The following is a 19557-nucleotide window of genomic DNA, read 5'->3' as shown; positions in this document are numbered from 1 at the left end:
GGAAATCTTAAAGACAAATCTAGATTTAAATGCATAAAGTCAGCTGTAAATATTGGTGGAGAGGGAATAATGTGCTTAGCCACTTTGTTCCAGTGTAATGTGCAGTTTGGTAGAATGGTCTATCCTGTTTTGGCATAACCGTGCCCTGGAGCAAAGGGTAAGGGTCCCAATAAACACCTTTCAGTAAGACAGAGGTACACGACCGTTTCCATTTTGCGGACCGCAAAACACGAATTCTAGTGGCTTCCGTGTGGTCCGTTTGTGGACCATTATACTAGAATGGGTGAGAGGGACAGCAAATACAGACAAGAACAGGGCCCGTTCTATAATTTGCGGAACGGACGTTAGGATCTGCAAAAAAAAACAAAAAAACAGGTGTGCATGGCCCCGTACATTTGGATGATTCAGCCGGCTATCGGCAAAACAGAAAAAACCCTGATAGGACACTGAAGAAAACGATGGTCGCATTCCCCAACCATTAGACAAAGGTGCATCTTTTGCACTTTACGCTTCCTCAGATGCTGTAAGAGTGCGTGCTGACGTTTAGTTTTATTAATATATGCACCCAAAAACTAAAATATTCAACATTTAGATCTCAGCTTGTGAGCCCCAATCTCACTATGTATATAAAACTTCCAATTGTACAACCCATGCAAGTGACTTTCTAATGCTGCCAAAGAGGGGAGTCCAGATTTTACAGGACAGTAGCTTTAAACAGCTGGGCATTTCACAAACTGAAGTCTGAATTCACAAGAGCAGTGTTGTGCATGAAACAAGTCAGCACATGCTTTCACGTGCACCTTCCAGTCAGCATTACCCCTCTACATGCAGACACAAAAGAAAAACACAAACACATGGAATAATACGCTCCACTCAGCAGTTCTATCTTTAGAAAGCACTTTAAAGATTTACAATCACCAACAAGTCCCCTGATTGTTTTTTTTAAAGAAGATCTCTGCCAAAAATGATTGAAAGATACTTGGGAGAGTTCAGTGAAGGCCATGAGTAAGTTAACAGAAGGGAGCTGCTGTGCTAAAAATAGTTAAAGGGGTTTTCCCATCTTTGAGACTTATGGCATATCCACAGTATAGGCCATAAATGTCCAATATATGCAGATTCCACAACGTTTTACTATGTTCAGCTCCAGCTGCTTCCCGGCCACCTCCTGATAAGGTGGTCGGGAGTTACGGAAACAGCTGAACTAACTGAGCAATGCTGTTTCCATAACTCCCATAGAAGTGAATGGGAGTTACAGAAACAGTGTAGCTCAGCTGTTTCCGTAACTCCTGGCCACCTAATCAGGAAGAGGCCGGGAGGCGAGAAAGGCAGAACGGGGTTTAGGGGGCCCCATTCTAGAGATAAGTTCCAGTGGTAGGACCCGCATCTACCGGACATTTAGGGCATATCCTGTGGCTATGGCATAATTGCACAAGATGGGAAAACCTCTTTTAAGCTAGAGCTTCTATAAAGTAGACCTGTAACATGCTAAAAAGACGTGGCTTCTACAAAATTGTTCAGACTCTGATGCAACTTTATTTAGAGCACAGATTGTAGGAGATTCAGATCGATACCTTTTTATTTTACAGTGGAAGGTTAGAGAATTTAGTAAGGTACATTGCTTCAGAACTTACTTCTTCATTAAGACTCAAGGCCTGTAGAAGTGAATCCAGGTCATCAAATTCTGCGTAGCCAAAACCTTTTAATCTTTCTGGATTGCTTGGCTCCCGGGGTAGACGGACAGCACTAATCTGCAAGTGAGGAACAAGAATATTGACAAGCCACTCAAGTACCAAATAAACAAGACATGGGTTAAAAAACTTTAAGCAGCGCTGTTATCTAAAATGAAAGACGTATCAGATTATTGCTTTTAGTCATACAAAAAGTACAACAAACTGTAGGCAAAGCTGTAAGGTCCTGTGCAGTGAGACACTAAACCTGGAAATGAGTTTGGGGGGGGGGGTATACACATTTCAACTCCAGGCACAAGCTTCACTAAATCGATCAAAGGAAACAGCGACTTGCATCTGTTGCTGGGGATTGGCTATGGAAGCAGATTTAGTTGAGAGAAATCTTACGCTCTATTGAAAACTTAAGGGTCAATGCACACGATTGGTATTACGTGTGGTTTTGCAGTGCGGATTTGCGTGTGGGAAATCCGCAGCGTCATATTGTACCAGAATGGTCAAGGAGATTCCAGGCAATCTCATGTACATGCTGAAGTATTTTAGGGACTGAAATGGACCTGCGGTGCATATTAAAATCGGCAGCATGTCAAATTATCTTGCGTTTCCACTTGCGAACTGTATCTGCCTAGCTCCGAACCCGCAGCATGAAAAGGAGACGAAAAACGCAGGTTTTTTTTAGGTGCGGTTTTAACCTACGAATTTCCTGCAGCAACATACGCAACGTGTGCATGTAGCCTAAAAGCTCTTTGCAGCAGGCCGATTCTCAATCATAGATAAAACAGCCCAAATCCTGCCACTTGTCCCATTCCCACCACAGGAGGAAGGGGGGAGGATGGATGGCCCCTGGGACACAAACAAAATTTGTAAAAAAAACAAATCCCACTTGTTATATATGATAGAAGGCTCAATTCATACCACATTTAGGGCATAAAGTTGAGGTAGATAAAAAAATAAATATATATATATATATATATATATTCTCACCTAAGGGTATGGAGCTTTATATGGCGTTTGCGGAAAACAGAAATAATGAGATGTGAACAGAGACTAAATGCATGCAAAAAAAACATTGAAAGTTTCATTCCTGCCATAGGCTTTCATTGTAAAACCACGTCCCATGGTTGACTGCCTGCTCAATACCGCTTGACGGAATTGAAAAGTAAACAAATGCCAAAGGACTTGTTTGGATACTTATTTCTCACTAGCCCAACATGTCTTCCAAATAAAGCGCATAAATGTGTTGTAAAAAGAGGATAACGTTACGTTCAGACACTGCAAATTATTTTTCGCCACGGATTTGACCCATTGCACTGCAAAGGGTGACGCTCGCAACATAACTGGCATCATGAAGCAGCATGCCCTCAAACCTGCTACATGTAAAACCCCATTCACTAGCATGGTACTGTAAACTTGTTGCAGATCTTCCCCTAAAATCTTTAACCCTGGCCAAGCGCTGCCCCCCTCCACTAGTCCCTGTCTAATCAAGCTGACGCCTCACAAGGGGCAACAAGGGTGCGGTGACCCCTGCTCTAAGTATAGGTGCGGGCACCAGAAGAAAGTATTGCCTCCTTCATGGCCATAAGACACTACCTGGCCACATCAACGGCACCTTAGTTTAAACTTTAGAGCATCTAGTAGGGCTGTGTAACCACTGTCATCAAATTTTCCATTGGCTTCCCCGGCAAATGTTGCAGGAAGAATCGCAATGCGTGAAGCACTACATTTCCTGTCAAAGCAACGGAAACCACAGTGGAACCGGACGGACCCCATTGTCAGTGGTATCTGTTGCAAGTGTCCAACAGTAGAAGTGTCGGTCACTATGACAAGTCCTCTAAAGGCCGTTCCGTTATTTCAAGGAAACAGACTCAGATTTTCAATTGTATTTGGCAGAATACAGATTATTTACTCCCCTCTAGCCGTTGACAAACAACCCTATTTGTCACTTCAGGTACAATTAAGGTTAATAAGAGAAAGCACTTACATTAAGTCCTCTGAAAAATTTTTGGATGGATTCCTCACTAACATCATAGGGAAGGTTTCCAAGGAAAGCAGTAAAGGGAGGACTTTTGGGGAGTCTGCTTCGGTCAACATCAGGTTCACGGGCAGCTCGAGGGGCCGTTGGAAGGACGGAGCGATCGATTGCACTGCTTCTGTACATGTCATCATCATTGCTATGCCAAGTGGTTGAGACTGAACAGAAATTTTATGCCAAAATTAAAAGGGGAATGGGGCATAAAACATATACAATGTAAAAAGTAAGAAATTATACTAGCAGTTTGCAGTTAAAAAAAAAAAAGAAAATCTAACCACACACTATTTTGTTTCATTTCAACTTGAAGTGCAAATCCATTCCATAACGTAAAAAATGCACAAGAAATTTCTGTTAATGATTTCCAAATATATTATACAACGAAAAAAATAAAAATGCTCTTTTAAAGCAGCCCACACAGACTTAGCCTTAGAGGCTCTTCACATTTTCTGAACTTTACACATAATTATTGCACCTTAAGATCACCAATACTAATATTACCCTATCGGGGACCACATGAAGCAGCATGTGTACATATATCTTTTAAATGTCGAATTTGTTTCAATTTGAAATCAAGGGTGAACACGTTTCAGGCAACCACCATAGGGTTAAGGGGTTTTTCAGCCATCAATGATCCTGGCCCTTCCTTGGACCACTTTTGGTAGGTACTAATCATTGTATACCGGGAAGACCCCACAAAACCTGTTTTGAAGATGCTCTGACCCAGTCATCTAGCCATTATAATTTGTCCTATGTCAAAGTCGTTCAGATCCTCACACTTGCCCACTTTTCCTGCATCCAATATATCAACTTCAAGAACTGACTGTTCACTTGCCACCTAATTTATACCACCCTTGACAGGCACCATCATCTGCCAGCACTAAAGCAGAAAGTGTATTTACATTGTAGATGCGTGGACAATAGCCTTTGCTCATACAAGAAGCAACTGCTGCTTTATGCAGAAACACTTACCATCTCCTTCAAGATCATCGGTTTCATCAGCCCAACTGACTGGTTTTGGTGCATATGTGCTGCTGCCGCCGCCACCACCACCACCGCCGCCGCCACCTCCTCCACCACCACTTCCTCCTCCACCACCACCACCACCACTACTACCACCACCACCACCACCACTGCTCCCATCATCTGCTAAGAAGTCAGTGAGGGTCAAAGTCTTCCCCTTCTTGTTCTTCTTCTTAGCTGTAAGGTTGAAGAAATATAGAAGAGATAATTAATACCTGGGAAAAACATGAGAACCATTTTGCATACAAAATTATTAAAAATAGGAGCAAAAAGCATCAACACAATCTGCTGAGATCTATACGTTATGGTTCACATACACAATGTTATACAATGGCAGCACTAGTTCATAATACATTGTACAAGAATGGCAGGAATACAAACAATTATCGTTTGCAGTGCTGCCGTTCTCGTATGACATTGAATGCAGAATTGGGGTCCACGGACATGCACCCTCATCGTGGCTAGGTACTGCGGCTTCCTTTTGTATTTTTGTTCACATACATTAGATACCTCAAAAAGAAATAAAGTGAGGTCATTTTGTTAAAGCTTCAAAGTTGAGAAAAAACAAACACATGTGACTTGAGTCAGGGTGCAAGAAGTCTCAGTTCACATTTTTTTTAAAGTCAAGAATAACTTATAGCGGCACCCCATTATAAGTCGATGGGATTCATCAGGATCTGTTGGAATCCGGAACAGTCACAGCCGTCATAGCTCCGTTTAGCATGGAAACTATAACTGTAGTGTGAACTAGGTCTGAGAAGTTAATCAAAAAATATTTGAAATTCAGCACAATTAATAGACGTCCTCTTACGATTCTCAATTGTTTTCTCCCAGTTTAAACTGTATCTGCATCTTCAGGACGCAGATACAGTTGAATTCAATGGTAGAGCAGGGGACCATAAGGTCGTGACACCGGGCCCGTTTGCGCCGAGCTGCACAGACCAGAGGGATCTCCTTCACTTGTCGTTGGAACGGGTATAGGCGAGTATGTATATTATTATTTTTATAAGGCACTATTGGAGGAATCCATGGGGGGGCTTTAAACCACGTGGAGGGCAGCTATGGGGCGGGGGGCATTATACACTGTGTGGAGGGCAGCTAAGGGGGCATATTGTATACAGCAGTCTCAGGGTATAATTATTAATTCAATGGCGTAGCATGCAAATAGGGGGTGTGGCATTCAAAAGGGTGTGTGGCCTAAATAATCGTAGTTACATACGTGTTCAATTAATCGTGGTTTTGCTTTAGGTCAGAATTGCCCAGCCCTAGTGTGAACAATGACTTAGCAGTAAATAATTGAGGTTAAATATTTAAAGTGCCCCTCAGTTTCAAAGACAAGGAAAATGGGGCATAAAGAAGTCATGGGGGGGGGGGGGTACCAGAGGCTCTTACTCGGTTAGCAAATTATGCGCAACAATGTATTACATAATTACCACATACTACATTTGAGAAGCCTGTAATGGTCACATCTACTGATTCTCCAGGGGGGGTTAATAAGTCTGCAACACAAGCCAAACTGGCAGAGCGTCTTCATTCAGACAAGGGAATGTACCAGCAGAACTTTAAAGGGGTTAATGTGCTTGTGAGGGGACATACAAACATAAGGATTCTCATACTTTACCCCCGCTGCTCATTAGTAGACCTCTAGCCTTCCAGAGCAGAAGTCCCAGCGTCTTTAGCTGGACAGTTTTTGTTCAGTGCCTGCGCAGAAAAGGATGCACCCGGGGACAGCCAAGCAGACACTAAGGTGGGTAAATCACATGACCGCCGCCATCTTGCTTCCTATGGATGCAGAGACTGTGGCTCATCAGTATTTACAAATCCCATTAATGGGAACCCGAAGAACCTTCTACTGAACTGCTGGGGTAACGTATGAGGACCTTTATAGATGTATGTGCTACAACAAGCACTTTAGGGCCTTTTAGGAAATAGGTGATAAATATCTGATCGGTCGGGGTCCAACCACTGGGACCCCCCACAAATTACAAGAACAGGCTTACTTTGCCATTCCTGGAAGAACCAAAGAAATGGAGCGGTAGAGCGCATGCACGGCCACCGCTCCATTCATTTCTTTACACCGTGTTCCAAATTATTATGCACATTGGATTTAAGTGTCAAACATTTAATTATTAGTTTTTCAATGAAACTCATGGATGGTATTGTGTCTTACGGCTCTTTGGATCATTGTAATCAATCTCAGACACCTGTGATAATTAGTTTGCCAGGTGTGCTCAATCAAAGGAAAACTGCTAAAGAAGGACGTTCCACAGTATTAAGCAGGTCACAGGTTTCAAGCAATATGGGAAAGAAAAAGGATCTCTCTGCTGCCGAAAAGCGTGAAATAGTGCAATACCTTGGACACGGTATGAAAACATTGGATATTTCAAGAAAACTTAAGTGTGATCATCGTACTGTGAAAACATTTGAGGCTGATTCAGAGCACAGACGGGTTCGTTCAGATAAAAGGCATAATGAGGAAGGTTTCTGCCAGACAAATAGGATTAGGAGAGCAGCTGCTAAAATGCCATTGCAAAGCAGCCAACAGGTATTTGAAGCCGCTGGTGCCTCTGGAGTCCCGCGAACCTCAAGGTGTAGGATCCTCTAGAGGTTTGCAAGGTGTGCATAAAGCTATTATTCGGCCATCCCTAAACAATGCTCACAAGCAGAAACGGTTGCAGTGGGCTCAGAAATACATGAAGACTAATTTTCAAACTGTGTTGTTTACCGATGAGTGCCGTGCAACCCTGGATGGTCCAGATGGATGGAGTAGTGGATGGTTGGTGAATGGCCACCATGTCCCAACAAGGCTGCGACATCAGCAAGGAGGTGGCGGAGTAATGTTTTGGGCTGGAATCATGGGGAGAGAGCTGGTAGGCCACTTTAGGGTCCCTGACGGTGTGAAAATGACCTCTGCAAAGTACGTAGAGTTTATGACTGACCACTTTCTTCCATGGTACAAAAAGAAGAACCGTGCCTTCCGTAGCAAAATTATCTTCATGCATGACAATGCACCATCTCATACTGCAAAGAATACCTCTGTGTCATTGGCTGCTATGGGCATAAAAGGAGAGAAACTCATGGTGTGGCCCCCGTGTTACCCTGACCTCAACCCTATTGAGAACCTTTGGAGCACCCTTAAGCAAAATATCTATGAGGGTGGGAGACAGTTCACATCAAAACAGAAGCTCTGGGAGGCTATTCTGACATCCTGCAAAGATATTCAAGCAGAAACTGTCCAAATACTCACAAATTCAATGGATGCAAGAATTGTGAAGGTGATATCAGAGAAGGGGTCCTATGTTAACATGTAACTTGGCCTGCTATGTTTTTTTTGATTGAAAGAGCTTTTGATTTCTGTAAATATGACCTCCTGATGCTGCAAATTCAACATATTACCATTTTAGTTCTCTTTACAAGCTTTAAAATGTTTTGATCTCTGTTGTGCATAATAATTTGAAACAGTGCATTTTGAGTTTTTTTACTTCTAAAAAAAAATAATCTGTTATCATTAGATTTGTTCAATAAAATTTGCATTATACTCCAACGGTTGATGGCTTGAAGATTATACTGACTGTCATTTGCATCGACTATTTAGGAAAATCAGCGAAAAACAACATTTGCATAATAATTTGGAATGCGGTGTAGGGCTGCTGAATGCTGCATGTACTGAGCCATTGTTTCTGGAGTGGTATATCCTTCTCATACAGCACCCAACGAAGCATGGTACCGTGTCCCATAGAGCTGTGCGCATTAGGCCTAAGGAAGTGTGTTATATAAAAAAAGCACATCGCCACTTCCACAGCTTATCTTTCAGAAAGCTACCAAGACAAGTTTTGGGACGGTTTCCTATAGGTTATCAGTATAAGATCAGTTGGGGTTTCCAACACTCTGACCCCACACCAATCAGCTGTTCCGGAAGCTATGCTGGGGTCGGTGCCGGAAGCAGAAGGCTCCTAACACTGTAGCGGCTGTGCTGCAGCTCTGCTCCTTTTCCAGTGAGAAGGAGCAGAGCTGCAGTAACCAGACTATTTTGGTGCGACCAGCCCACCATCTAATCTAATGTGTATGGCAGTGTGCAACATACAACAGATGGGCATGATGGATTTCAGCATGCCGATCCTTTTGTTTGCTCCTTTGGCAGCGGCTTTTTCCCTTTTAAAAACACATGAACACTCGGCCAAGCGTGCATGTGTTTGGGGGGGGGGGTGTCAGGAGGAACTGCTGTCGGGCGAACAAGCGTTTGCCTAGTTATCTGAAACATATAGTCATGGTTTAGGATGGAGTCAGAATGCTGAGAAGTGGAAACCACATTGTATTGACTACTAAGCTATATTTTATCTTAATGCTTTTATCTGTCAGCATACAGCAATGTCCTGAAATCAAAAGATAATGCCCTGCCCATGCCTTAGTAGTTTCATGCCCGAGGCATTTCACTGCAAAATCATGTACAATCGAGTGGAACTTTTCAGCTATGGCCTCCTCTTATTTTTCTCCTTTCGATCTGACATCGGGTGTGGCAAGACGCTGCAGAACGCTGGGCAGGACAGTTGCCAAGGCAACCGTCCGACACCCGGCAGGCATCATGCACACGTCCTATTCTTATAGGACATGTGCCCGATATCTGCCAGGCATTGGATGGTTGCCTCGGCAACTGTCCCTTCCAGCGTGCTGCAGTGTCTCGCCACACCGAGCTGCACAACCCATTGACGGAAAGGCAAGCAACACAAAAGATAAATTTTAAAGAAAAAAAAGTTAGGGATAATGAAGTCCAGAACTAAAGAATGCATTAAAAGGATTTCCAGGATTATAAATACACTTTGAATATGCCCAACATAAATAGAAAATAAATTGCAAATTACTTACAGTAGTAAATCAGTGCTGACAATGCCTGGTCCTTCTCGTTTATCAGCAGTGTTTAAAATGTGACGCCCGTGTGATGTCACACGATCACAGCAGCAGTTTGAGGCTCGCTGCTGTGACGTGCAATCACGTAGTATGGTGGTCATCACTTACAGTTGAGAACTAGGAAGGACCAGGGATTAAGGTAAACATAATGAATTTTATTTTTCACAGTCTAAGGCTATGTTCACACGGAGTATTTTGGGGGAGGAATATCTGCCTCAAAGTTCCAAACGGAATTTTGAGGCAGATATTCCTCCCCCAAAATACTCCGTGTGAACAGCAATTATCGCGCCGTTTTTCGCCCGCGGCCATTGAACGCGCTTTCTCCTGCCTCCCATTGAAGTCAATGGGAGGTCGGAGGTGGAAGCGCCCGAAGATAGGGCATGTCGCTTCCCATTGATATCAATGGGAGGCGTTCTCGGGCCGTTTCTGCCGAGTTTTGCGACGCGGTTTCCGCGTCAAAAAACTCGGCAAAAGACCCCGTGTGAACATAGCCTTAGGCATATTAAAATATATCTGTACATCCCAACAAACACCTTTAAGTATACATGGCCATAAGTTATTGATTCCAGTCTCGGTCTATAGGCCATGAATGTTGGGCTCAGCTGAACATGATTATTATTACTAGGGGAAGGTACGAGAATCAAATTTTTAGTATTCCTAACAAAATATCCCTGTGTGTAACCGTCCAGCTTAGAACATGTGTAAATTCAGTCTAGAGAGACCGGATCATCAGGGGCTCGGAGAGGGAATGAGCAGATTATCTGACTTTTTCCTGCCACAATGACGGGTTAAAAGTTGCGCCCTCATGCGGCCCCATTAAGGGAGCTTTACATTGGGCAATATCAGGCAAACGACCGTTCGTAGAACGCTCGTTTGCTGATAATTGCCCTGTGTAAACAGGACAGCGGCCATCAGATGAACGAGCAAACGCTCGTTCATCTGATCGTAGTTTTAAAAAAATGAAATATTGTTGTTGGCAGCACATCTTAGTGTGTAAACAGGGAGACGCGCTGCCTACATGATAATAATATGGGGATAAGTGACCGGAGTAACGACCGCTCGTCCACATCCACAGCTCCTTGTGGCAGCAGCAAATGAGCGCCGATCAACGATGTCTCCTTGATCGACGCTCGCTGCACCAGCCAAAATCGGTTGGCGTAATAGGGCCTTTACTGCATTTGTACAAAAAAATTACAACTTTTGTGGGTTACAAAAAGTTCGTGTCAGAAAGGGGACTGAATCCTGAAATACAAGACGACTGTCCCTGTGCCAGGTTTCCAGAAGTCTTCAGTTCTGAGAGTTCCGCTATGGTCACAGGTCAGATGTCAAGCTGATTTTCCCGCCAAAACCTGAATTAAAGAGGCTCTGTCACCAGATTTTGCAACCCCTATCTGCTATTGCAGCAGATAGGCGCTGCAATGTAGATTACAGTAACGTTTTTATTTTTAAAAAAACGAGCATTTTTGGCCAAGTTATGACCATTTTCGTATTTATGCAAATGAGGCTTGCAAAAGTACAACTGGGCGTGTTGAAAAGTAAAAGTACAACTGGGCGTGTATTATGTGCGTACATCGGGGCGTGTTTACTACTTTTACTAGCTGGGCTTTCTGACGAGAAGTATCATCCACTTCTCTTCAGAACGCCCAGCTTCTGGCAGTGCAGATCTGTGACATCACTCACAGGTCCTGCATCGTGTCGGCCACATCGGCACCAGAGGCTTCAGTTGATTCTGCAGCAGCATCGGCGTTAGCAGGTAAGTCGATGTAGCTACTTACCTGCAAACGCTGATGCTGCTGCAGAATCAACTGTAGCCTCTGGTGCCGATGTGTCCTCGCTCGTCTGACACGATGCAGGACCTGTGAGTGACGTCACAGCGTGATCAGGCAGAAGCTGGGCGTTCTGAAGAGAAGTGGATGATACTTCTCATCAGAGCGCCCAGCTAGTAAAAGTATTAAAAACGCCCCGATGTACGCACATAATACACGCCCACTTGGACTTTTAAACACACCCACTTGGACTTTTGCAAGCCTCATTTGCATAACTACAAAAATGGTCTTAACTTGGCCAAAAATGCTCGTTTTTTAAAAATAAAAACGTTACTGTAATCTACATTGCAGCGCCTATCTGCTGCAATAGCAGATAGGGGTTGCAAAATCTGGTGACAGAGCCTCTTTAAGGGCTCGTCCACACCCTGCGGAATTGCAGCGTTTTTTTTTCTGGCCGGACAAAACGCAGCAGAATACAGTAGCAGCAGAGTGGATGAGATTTAACAAATCCCATCCACATGCTGCGTAAAAATCCATCGGACAAATTGACCTGCGGTCATTTTCTTATGACACATTCCCGTCGCTAATATGCCTATTAACGTTGGGAAAGGGTTTTTAAAAATGGAGCCCGCTCAGAAGCCGAGTGGGCGCCATAGCCACCAGGTCTCTGCTGTGTTGAACAGCAGGGACCCAGCGACAATGCTTGCGATCAGAAAAATGTCTGATTGCAAGCATTTGACCCCTCAGATGCCTGTGTCTGATGTGACCACCAACATCCGAGGGGTTTTTACTGCCTCTCACTTCAGGGGCCGGTCACCGGCTCCCGTGCGGCGAGATCGCAGGAGCCGGTGCATTTGTATAGCAGCTAGGAGCCTTGTGAACGCTCCCAGCCCTGCTTTAGGAAGATTGCTATTGAGTCCAGCAGGTCTCAATAGCAATGCACTAATTTTGCCATAGGCTGCAATATTGCAGTCTATGGCATAAATGATCTAATGATTGCAGGTTCAAGCCCCATAGGGGTGCTAAAAAATAGTAATAAAAAAAAAAAAAAGACGTTTTAAAAAAAAAAATATATAAAAAAACCAAAAACAAAAACATCATTTTAAATTCCTTACATCACAAATAAATAAAACAAACATTAGAAATCCGTGGGTCCAAAAATTTGCCACTTCAACCCCCCAAAACAAGCATAAAAAAAAAAAGTGATCGAAATGCCACATTCCCAAAAACGGTATTAATAAAATCTACACCTTTCGATGTACAAAAAGTCACCTTAAACAGCTCTGTACACAAAAAAAAATATTAAAAAAGTTACCGGGGTCACGATATAGCGATGCAAGCATTTTTTGTTTCTTTCAAACTTCTTTAAAGGTACTAAAAACATAAATTTGCTATCACCATGAACGCATTACCCGCAGAATAAAGGCAAGTGTGTCATTTTCCCCATACAGTGAACACAGTAAAAACGAAACCTATAAGAAAGTGTTTTTTTACCAATTCCACCCCAATTTTTTTCCAGCTTGCCAGTACATCACACACAATATTAAATAGTACCATCAGAAAGTACAATTTGTCCCGTAAAAATGAAGCCCTTACATGACAAAACGAAAAAAAAAAAAAAAAAAAAAAAGTTGTGACTTTTTGAAGGTGGGGAGGAAAAAACAAATGCATAAAAAAAAAAAAAACTACACCGTGTGAATATACACTAAAACAGTGGGTTAGCAACCGTTGGCACTCTAGCTGTTAAAACTAGTTTTCTGCATGCCTCGACAGCCTTTGGCCAGCATAATAGAGCATTTGGCTGGGTTCACACGTGGCGGAATTTCACTTGAATTCCGCTGCGAACACTCCGCAGCAGAGCCGTTTCTCCATTGACTTCCACTTTAATTTAGAAGTGTTCGTTTAGACGTTGAGTAAAATTCCGCTGCGGAGCGGAATTTGGTGTCCGCAGCATGCTCTGTCTGTTGCGGAGCAGTGGCGGACTGGTTGCGGACTCATGGCGGAATTTCTCCATTGACTTCAATGGAGATTCTAAATTCCGCAATGAAGTCCGCAGCTGTCATGCACATGTTATGTGTGCTGCGGATGCGTCTTGCTTTTTTAACTTGACATTTCTTCATTCTGGCTGGACCTATGTATTTCTAGGTCTACAGCCAGACTGAGGAAGTCAATGGGGCTCCCGTAATGACGGGAGCGTTGCTAGGAGACGTCAGTAAATAGTCACTGTCCAGGGTGCTGAAAGAGTTAAGCGATCGGCAGTAACTGTTTCTGCACCCTGGACAGTGACTACCGATCCCAATATACTTACCGAGAACTCCCTGCTTCTGTCTCCAGTCCGGCCTCCCAGGATGACGTTTCAGTCTAAGTGACGGCTGCAGCCAATCACAGGCCAATAACAGGCTGCAGCGGTCACATGGACTGCCGCGTCATCCAGGGAGGTCGGGCTGGATGCAGAAAGAGGGACGCGTCACCAAGACAGCGGCCGGTAAGTATGAAATTCTTTTACTTTCGCTAGGGAAAGTGCTGTCCCATCTCTCTATCCTGCACTGATAGGGAGAAGGGAAGCACTTTTACCGCAGTCCGCATCAATTTACTGCACATTTTGGGCAGATCCGCAGCAGAATCTGCAACGCAGATTCTGTGCGGCATTGATGCGGACAGTTGCGGAGGAAATCCGCCACGTGGGGGCATGCCCTTTGGCTGTTAGCGCATGCTGGGAGATGGAATCTTTACAACAGCTGGAGTGCCGACTGACCCCTGCCGTGTCATTAATTTTATAGGATCAATATTATCCTCAAGTTTATCAGTCAAGAAAAGGATACACAAGAGACATGGGTAACTACTACAGGCTTTGATGGATGTGGTCACAAATAAATGTAACGATAGCAATGTTGCTTACAGATCTAATACTTTCATAACTACCACAGAAGAACAAAAAATACTTTAAGTGCAGCACCACTTAGGCCCTGTTCACATCTGTGTTGGAGGCTCCATTCACACATTCTGTTTTTGTCCGACAAAACAGCCCTTCTATGTCTGGAAAAACGACGGAAACCCGATAGAACCCATTAGTCAATGGGTTCCATCTGGCACCCTTGGTTTCCATCATGCAACATATCCTGGGCTTCCGGTATTCTCGTTGTTCTGCCCTATGACGGAGCAGAACGGAACCCAGAGGTAAACACAGCCTTACACATAATATGTGATAACATGCAGTAAATGTAATGTTCAATATGTAAGTTTACAGCACTAAGAGTCAAAATCAGATGTCACCTGTGAGATGCCACGAACCCACACGCTATTAATACATCAATGGCCTCCAAACATTTTGCTCAAGCACACAAAGGAGACTTAACCCCTTAATGACTAGGCCATTTTGCACGTTAATGACCAAGGATTATTTTTTGTTTTTTCACCGTTGCATTCTAAGAGTTGTAACAGTTTTTTTGCGGAACGACTTGTATTTTTCAATTGCACCATTTTTGGGTGCATATAATATACTGATTAACTTTTATTAGCCCCTTAACCCCTACCCGCACGAGGAAGTAACTGTACGTCGTTGCGAGACGTTAATTCCCGCACGAGGACGTAGTTACTGAGTTTTTCCCGATGCACACTATCGCCGACATCTGACACTCCACTCTTGCCGGCCAGCGGTCCTTTGCCGCTGATTTTGGCGAATTAACCCCTTAAATTTGGCGGTCGTAACATATCGGCAGACCCCGGTTCGAAATCGCGGGGTTTGCCGATAGTATGGCAAACGGAAGCCAAACAATGACTTCCGTGTCTGCCATGGACGGAAGCCCATCAGGACCAACCTTCGGCTGGTCCGGATAGGCTTCCTGTCAGAGTGACAGGAAGTCACTGTGTCGTTCCCGATGCACACTGTCGGCGACAAGGTGTGCATCGGGAACTTGGAGATCAGCTGTCCCCGCTGATTTCGGCAATTAACCCGTTACATGCGGGGCTCGATTGCGATCTCCGCATGTAGGGGGTTTGTAGCACATCAGCAGCCCCCATGCAATCGTGGGGGCTGCTGATGCTTGTGATGGCACCCGGGGGCCAGGCAACGGTCTCAGGGAATGCCATGTATGGAAGCCTATTCGGATCAGCCTCTGCTGATCCTCGTAGACTAACTGTCAGAGGGACTGTGACGTCACACTGACAGTTGGAATACATTACACTACCTAGGTAGTGTAGTGTATTCTAGCAGCGATCAGTGCTGCAGGTCAAAAAAGTGTAAAAAGTGAAAAAAGTTAATAAAAATGTTTTATAAAAGTGTAAAAATAAGTTTTTGTTTTTCTAACACAACTCATTTATTATAGGGAAAAAATGAAACCGTTAAAGGAAAAAAAAAAGTACACATATTTGGTATCACCGTGTTCGTAACGACCAAAACTATAATGTTAATTTTTCCGCACGGTGAATGCCGCAAACAAAATAAACGGAAAACGATGTCAGAGCGCGCTTTTTTGGTCACCACCCCTCCCAAGATATAGAATAAAAAGTGATCAAAAAGTCGCATTTACCCCAAAATAGTACCAATACAAACTACAACCCGTCCCGCAAAAAACAAGACCTCCCAGAGCTTTTTTGACTAAAAAATTTAAAAGTTACGGCTCAGAATAGGGTGTCTCAGAAAATAAATTTTATAGAAACGTAATTTTATTGTGCAAACGCTGCAAAACGTTAAAAAAAACTATACACATATGGCATCGGCGTAATCGTACCAACCCTCAGAATAAAGTAAAACTTAATTTATTGCGCACGGTGAAAGCTGTAAAAAAAAAAAAAAGAAGAATTTAAAGCCCCAAAATCTTTGTTTTTTTGGTCACCTTAGCTCTAAAAAAGATCCTGTGGGGTCAAAATGCTCACTATACCCCTAGAAAAAATTCCTTGAGGGGTGTAGTTTCCAAAATAGGGTCACTTTTGGGGGTATCCACTGTTTCGGTCCCTCCGGGGCGTTGCAAACCCGACATGGCACTGAAAACCAATCCAGCAAAATCTGCACTCCAAAATCCAAGAGGCGCTCCTTCCCTCCTGAGCCCTGCTGTGGGTCCAAACATCAGTTTACGACCACATATGGGGTATTGCCGTAATCGGGAGAAATTGCTTTACAAATGTTGGGGTGCTTTTTCTCCTTTAACCCCTTAGTGACCACTAATACGCCTTTTCACGTCGGTCACTAATGGGCTTTAGGCTAGGCTGACGCCTTTTCACGTCAGCCTAGTCTAAGTCCTGCACGGGTCCCCCGTGCAGGCTGGAGCCGGGGCTCTGCTGTCTGATGACAGCTGAGCTCCTGCTCCAACGCCCGCGATCGAAGTTTACTTCGATCGCGGCCGTTTAACCCGTTAAATGCCGCCGTCAATAGCGACCGCGGCATTTAACTTTGTTTACAGAGGGAGTGCGCTCCCTCTGTCACCCATCGGCGGCCCGCGAATGAAATCGCGGGTCTCCGATGGGGTGTCATGGCAGCCGGGGGCCTGATAAAAGCCCCCAGGTCTGCCCTGGACATATTCCTGTTAGGACGCGCCGGAGGCACGTCCTAACAGATTGCCTGTCAGATTTACACTGACAGGCAATAATGCTCTGGTATACGAAGTATACCAGAGCATTATAGCAGCGATCGGAATATCGCACAGTAAAGTCCCCTAGTGGGACTAATAAAATAAGTAATTAATGTGAAATAAAGATTATTAATAAAAAGTACAGTAAAAAAATAAATAAAACCATTTTTTTCCATAAAAAGTGGTTTTATTTAGTAAAAGTGTAAAAAAAAAAAAAAGTACACATATGTGGTATCGCCGCGACCGTAATGACTCCATTAATAAAGTTAATATGTAATTTAAACCGCAAAGTGAACACGGTAAAAAAAAAACGCAAAAAACCATGGCGAAATTGCCATTTTTTTCCATTGCCCCCCAAAAAAGTCATAATAAAAATGAATCAATAAGTCCCACGCACCCCAAAACAGTACCATTCAAAACTACGTCTTGTCCCGCAGAAAACAAGCCCAAAAAATCACTACATTGATGGAAAAATAAAAAAATTACGGCTCTTGGAAAGCGACGATGCAAAAACAAATAATTTTAGTTCAAAAGTGTTTTTATTGTGCAAAAGTCGTAAAACATAAAAAAAAAACTCTACATATGTGGTATCGCCGTAATCGTACCGACCCATAGAATAAGGCGGGATTCACACGACCGGGTCGTTCCCGAGCCAGAGTGTCGGCCGGTAAAATCGGCCATTTTGCCCGGCCGGTTTGCATAAAGTTATGCATCCGTGCCGGGCCGGGCAGATCCGGACAGTGACATCAGCGGCAGCTCCTGAAGGGGAATCCCCATGTGTTCGGGGATTCCGCTTCAGGAGTTTCCCCTGATGTCACTGCCCAGATATGGACAGAGACATCAAGCGCTCTGTCCAGGAGCGGAATCCCCGAAAACACGGGGATTCCGCTCCTTCAAGGAGCTAAAGTGCGGCTAGCACATAGCAGAGCGGGGAGATACCTCCCCGCTCTGCTATAGTGGCGTCGCTACAGTAGTAGCAGCCGCAGCAGCTGCTGCTACTACTACTAGCGGCGCCATCGAAGGTGTCGCCGAGCCAGGGTGCTTTTAACAAGCAGGGGAAGGGAGCCAGCGCAGCGCTCCCTCCACCTGCTGTACACCCCGGCCCTGCAACAGTGTGCAGCGATGCCATTCGTCAGAATGGCATCAACTCCTCCTCCTCACATGCACTCTGCGCTGTGAGGAGGAGGAGATAGAGCGCAAGCGCCGGGAAACCCGGCCATCACTCGGAACACATTCCGGTGATGGCCGTGTAATACCCGGCCCCATAGACTTCTATGGGAGCCGGGCGGCCGGGTGTCCGGGCAAAGATAGAGCATGTCCTATTTTTTGACGGCCGGATTTTCCGGCCGTCAAAAAATCGGTCGTGTGAATAGCCCCATTAGGGGTCTATCATTCCTAATGCAGCCGGGTGCCGGCCGATTTATGAACGGCCGGCACCCGGACGGGAAACCCTGCCGTGTGAATGAGGCCTAAAGGTAACATGTTATTTACGTCGCACAGTGAACGGCGTCAATTTAAAAACGCATAGAACAATGGCGGAATTTCAGGTTTTTTTTATAATCCCCCCCAAAAAGGTTAATAAAAGTTAATATAAAAATTATATGTACCCAAAAATGGTGCCATTAAAAAGCACAACTAATCCCGCAAAAAACAAGTCCTCATACAGCTATGTAGACGAAAAAATAAGAACGTTATAGCTCTTTGAATGCGACTATAGAAAAACGAATAAAATAGCTTGGTCATTAGGGCCTAAAATGGGCTGGTCACTAAGGGGTTAATCCTTGTAAAAATTAAAAAATTCTATATTTCCACAGAAAAATAGGTGATTTTCATCTTCACAGACTAATTCCACTAAATTCTGCAAAAATACTGTGGGGTCAAAATGCTCACTATACCCCTAGAAAAATGCCTTGAGGGGTGTAGTTTCCAAAATGGGGTCACTTTTGGGGGGTTTCAACTGTTTAGGTACCACAAGGCCTCCTCAAACCTGACATGGTGCCTAAAATATATTCCTAAAAAAAGGAGGCCCCAAAATCCACTAGGTGCTCCTTTGCTTCTGAGACCGATGCTTCAGTCCATTAGGACACTAGGGCCACATGTTGGATATTTCTAAAATATGCAGAATCTGGCCAATAAATATTGAGTTGCGTTTCTCTGGTAAAACCTGTGTTACAGATTTTTTTTTTTTTATTACAAATGAATTTCGGCAAAAAAAATGAAATTTGTCAATTTCACCTCTACTTTGCCTTAATTCCTGTGAAACAGTCTAAAGGGTTAAAATACTTTCTGAATGTGGTTTTGAATACCTTGAGGGGTGCAGTTTTCAAAATGGGGTGATTTATGGGGACTTTCTAATATAGAAGACCCTCAAAGCCACTTCAGAACTGAACTGGTCCCTGAAAAAATGGCCTATTGAAATTTTCTTGAAAATATGAGAAATGGCTGCTAAAGTTCTAAGACTTGTAACGTCCTAGAAAAATAAAAGTACGTGAAAAAAAATGATGCAAACAAAGTAGACATATAGGAAATGTTAACTAGTAACTATTTTGTGTGGTATTACTATCTGTTTTACAAGCTAACAT

The 19557-nt window shown here is 43.8% G+C and overlaps 1 protein-coding gene across 1 annotated transcript in view; it reads right to left on the bottom strand.

Moving 5' to 3' along the window:
- EIF4B (eukaryotic translation initiation factor 4B) overlaps positions 1-19557 on the bottom strand; it is a 44928-nt gene that overhangs the window by 18875 nt on the left and 6496 nt on the right. Inside the window, exons 2-4 of the mRNA XM_075851822.1 lie at positions 4687-4914; positions 3667-3875; positions 1632-1748 (exon numbers count right to left, since the gene is read on the bottom strand). Of these exons, the coding sequence (XP_075707937.1) occupies positions 1632-1748; positions 3667-3875; positions 4687-4914 (554 nt within the window). The remainder of the gene's footprint in view (positions 1-1631; positions 1749-3666; positions 3876-4686; positions 4915-19557) is intronic.

The sequence above is a fragment of the Rhinoderma darwinii genome, chromosome 2 (genome assembly GCF_050947455.1).
Source record: "Rhinoderma darwinii isolate aRhiDar2 chromosome 2, aRhiDar2.hap1, whole genome shotgun sequence".
Taxonomy (NCBI): Eukaryota; Metazoa; Chordata; class Amphibia; order Anura; family Rhinodermatidae; genus Rhinoderma; species Rhinoderma darwinii.
This window is presented reverse-complemented; position numbering and strand designations above follow the sequence as displayed.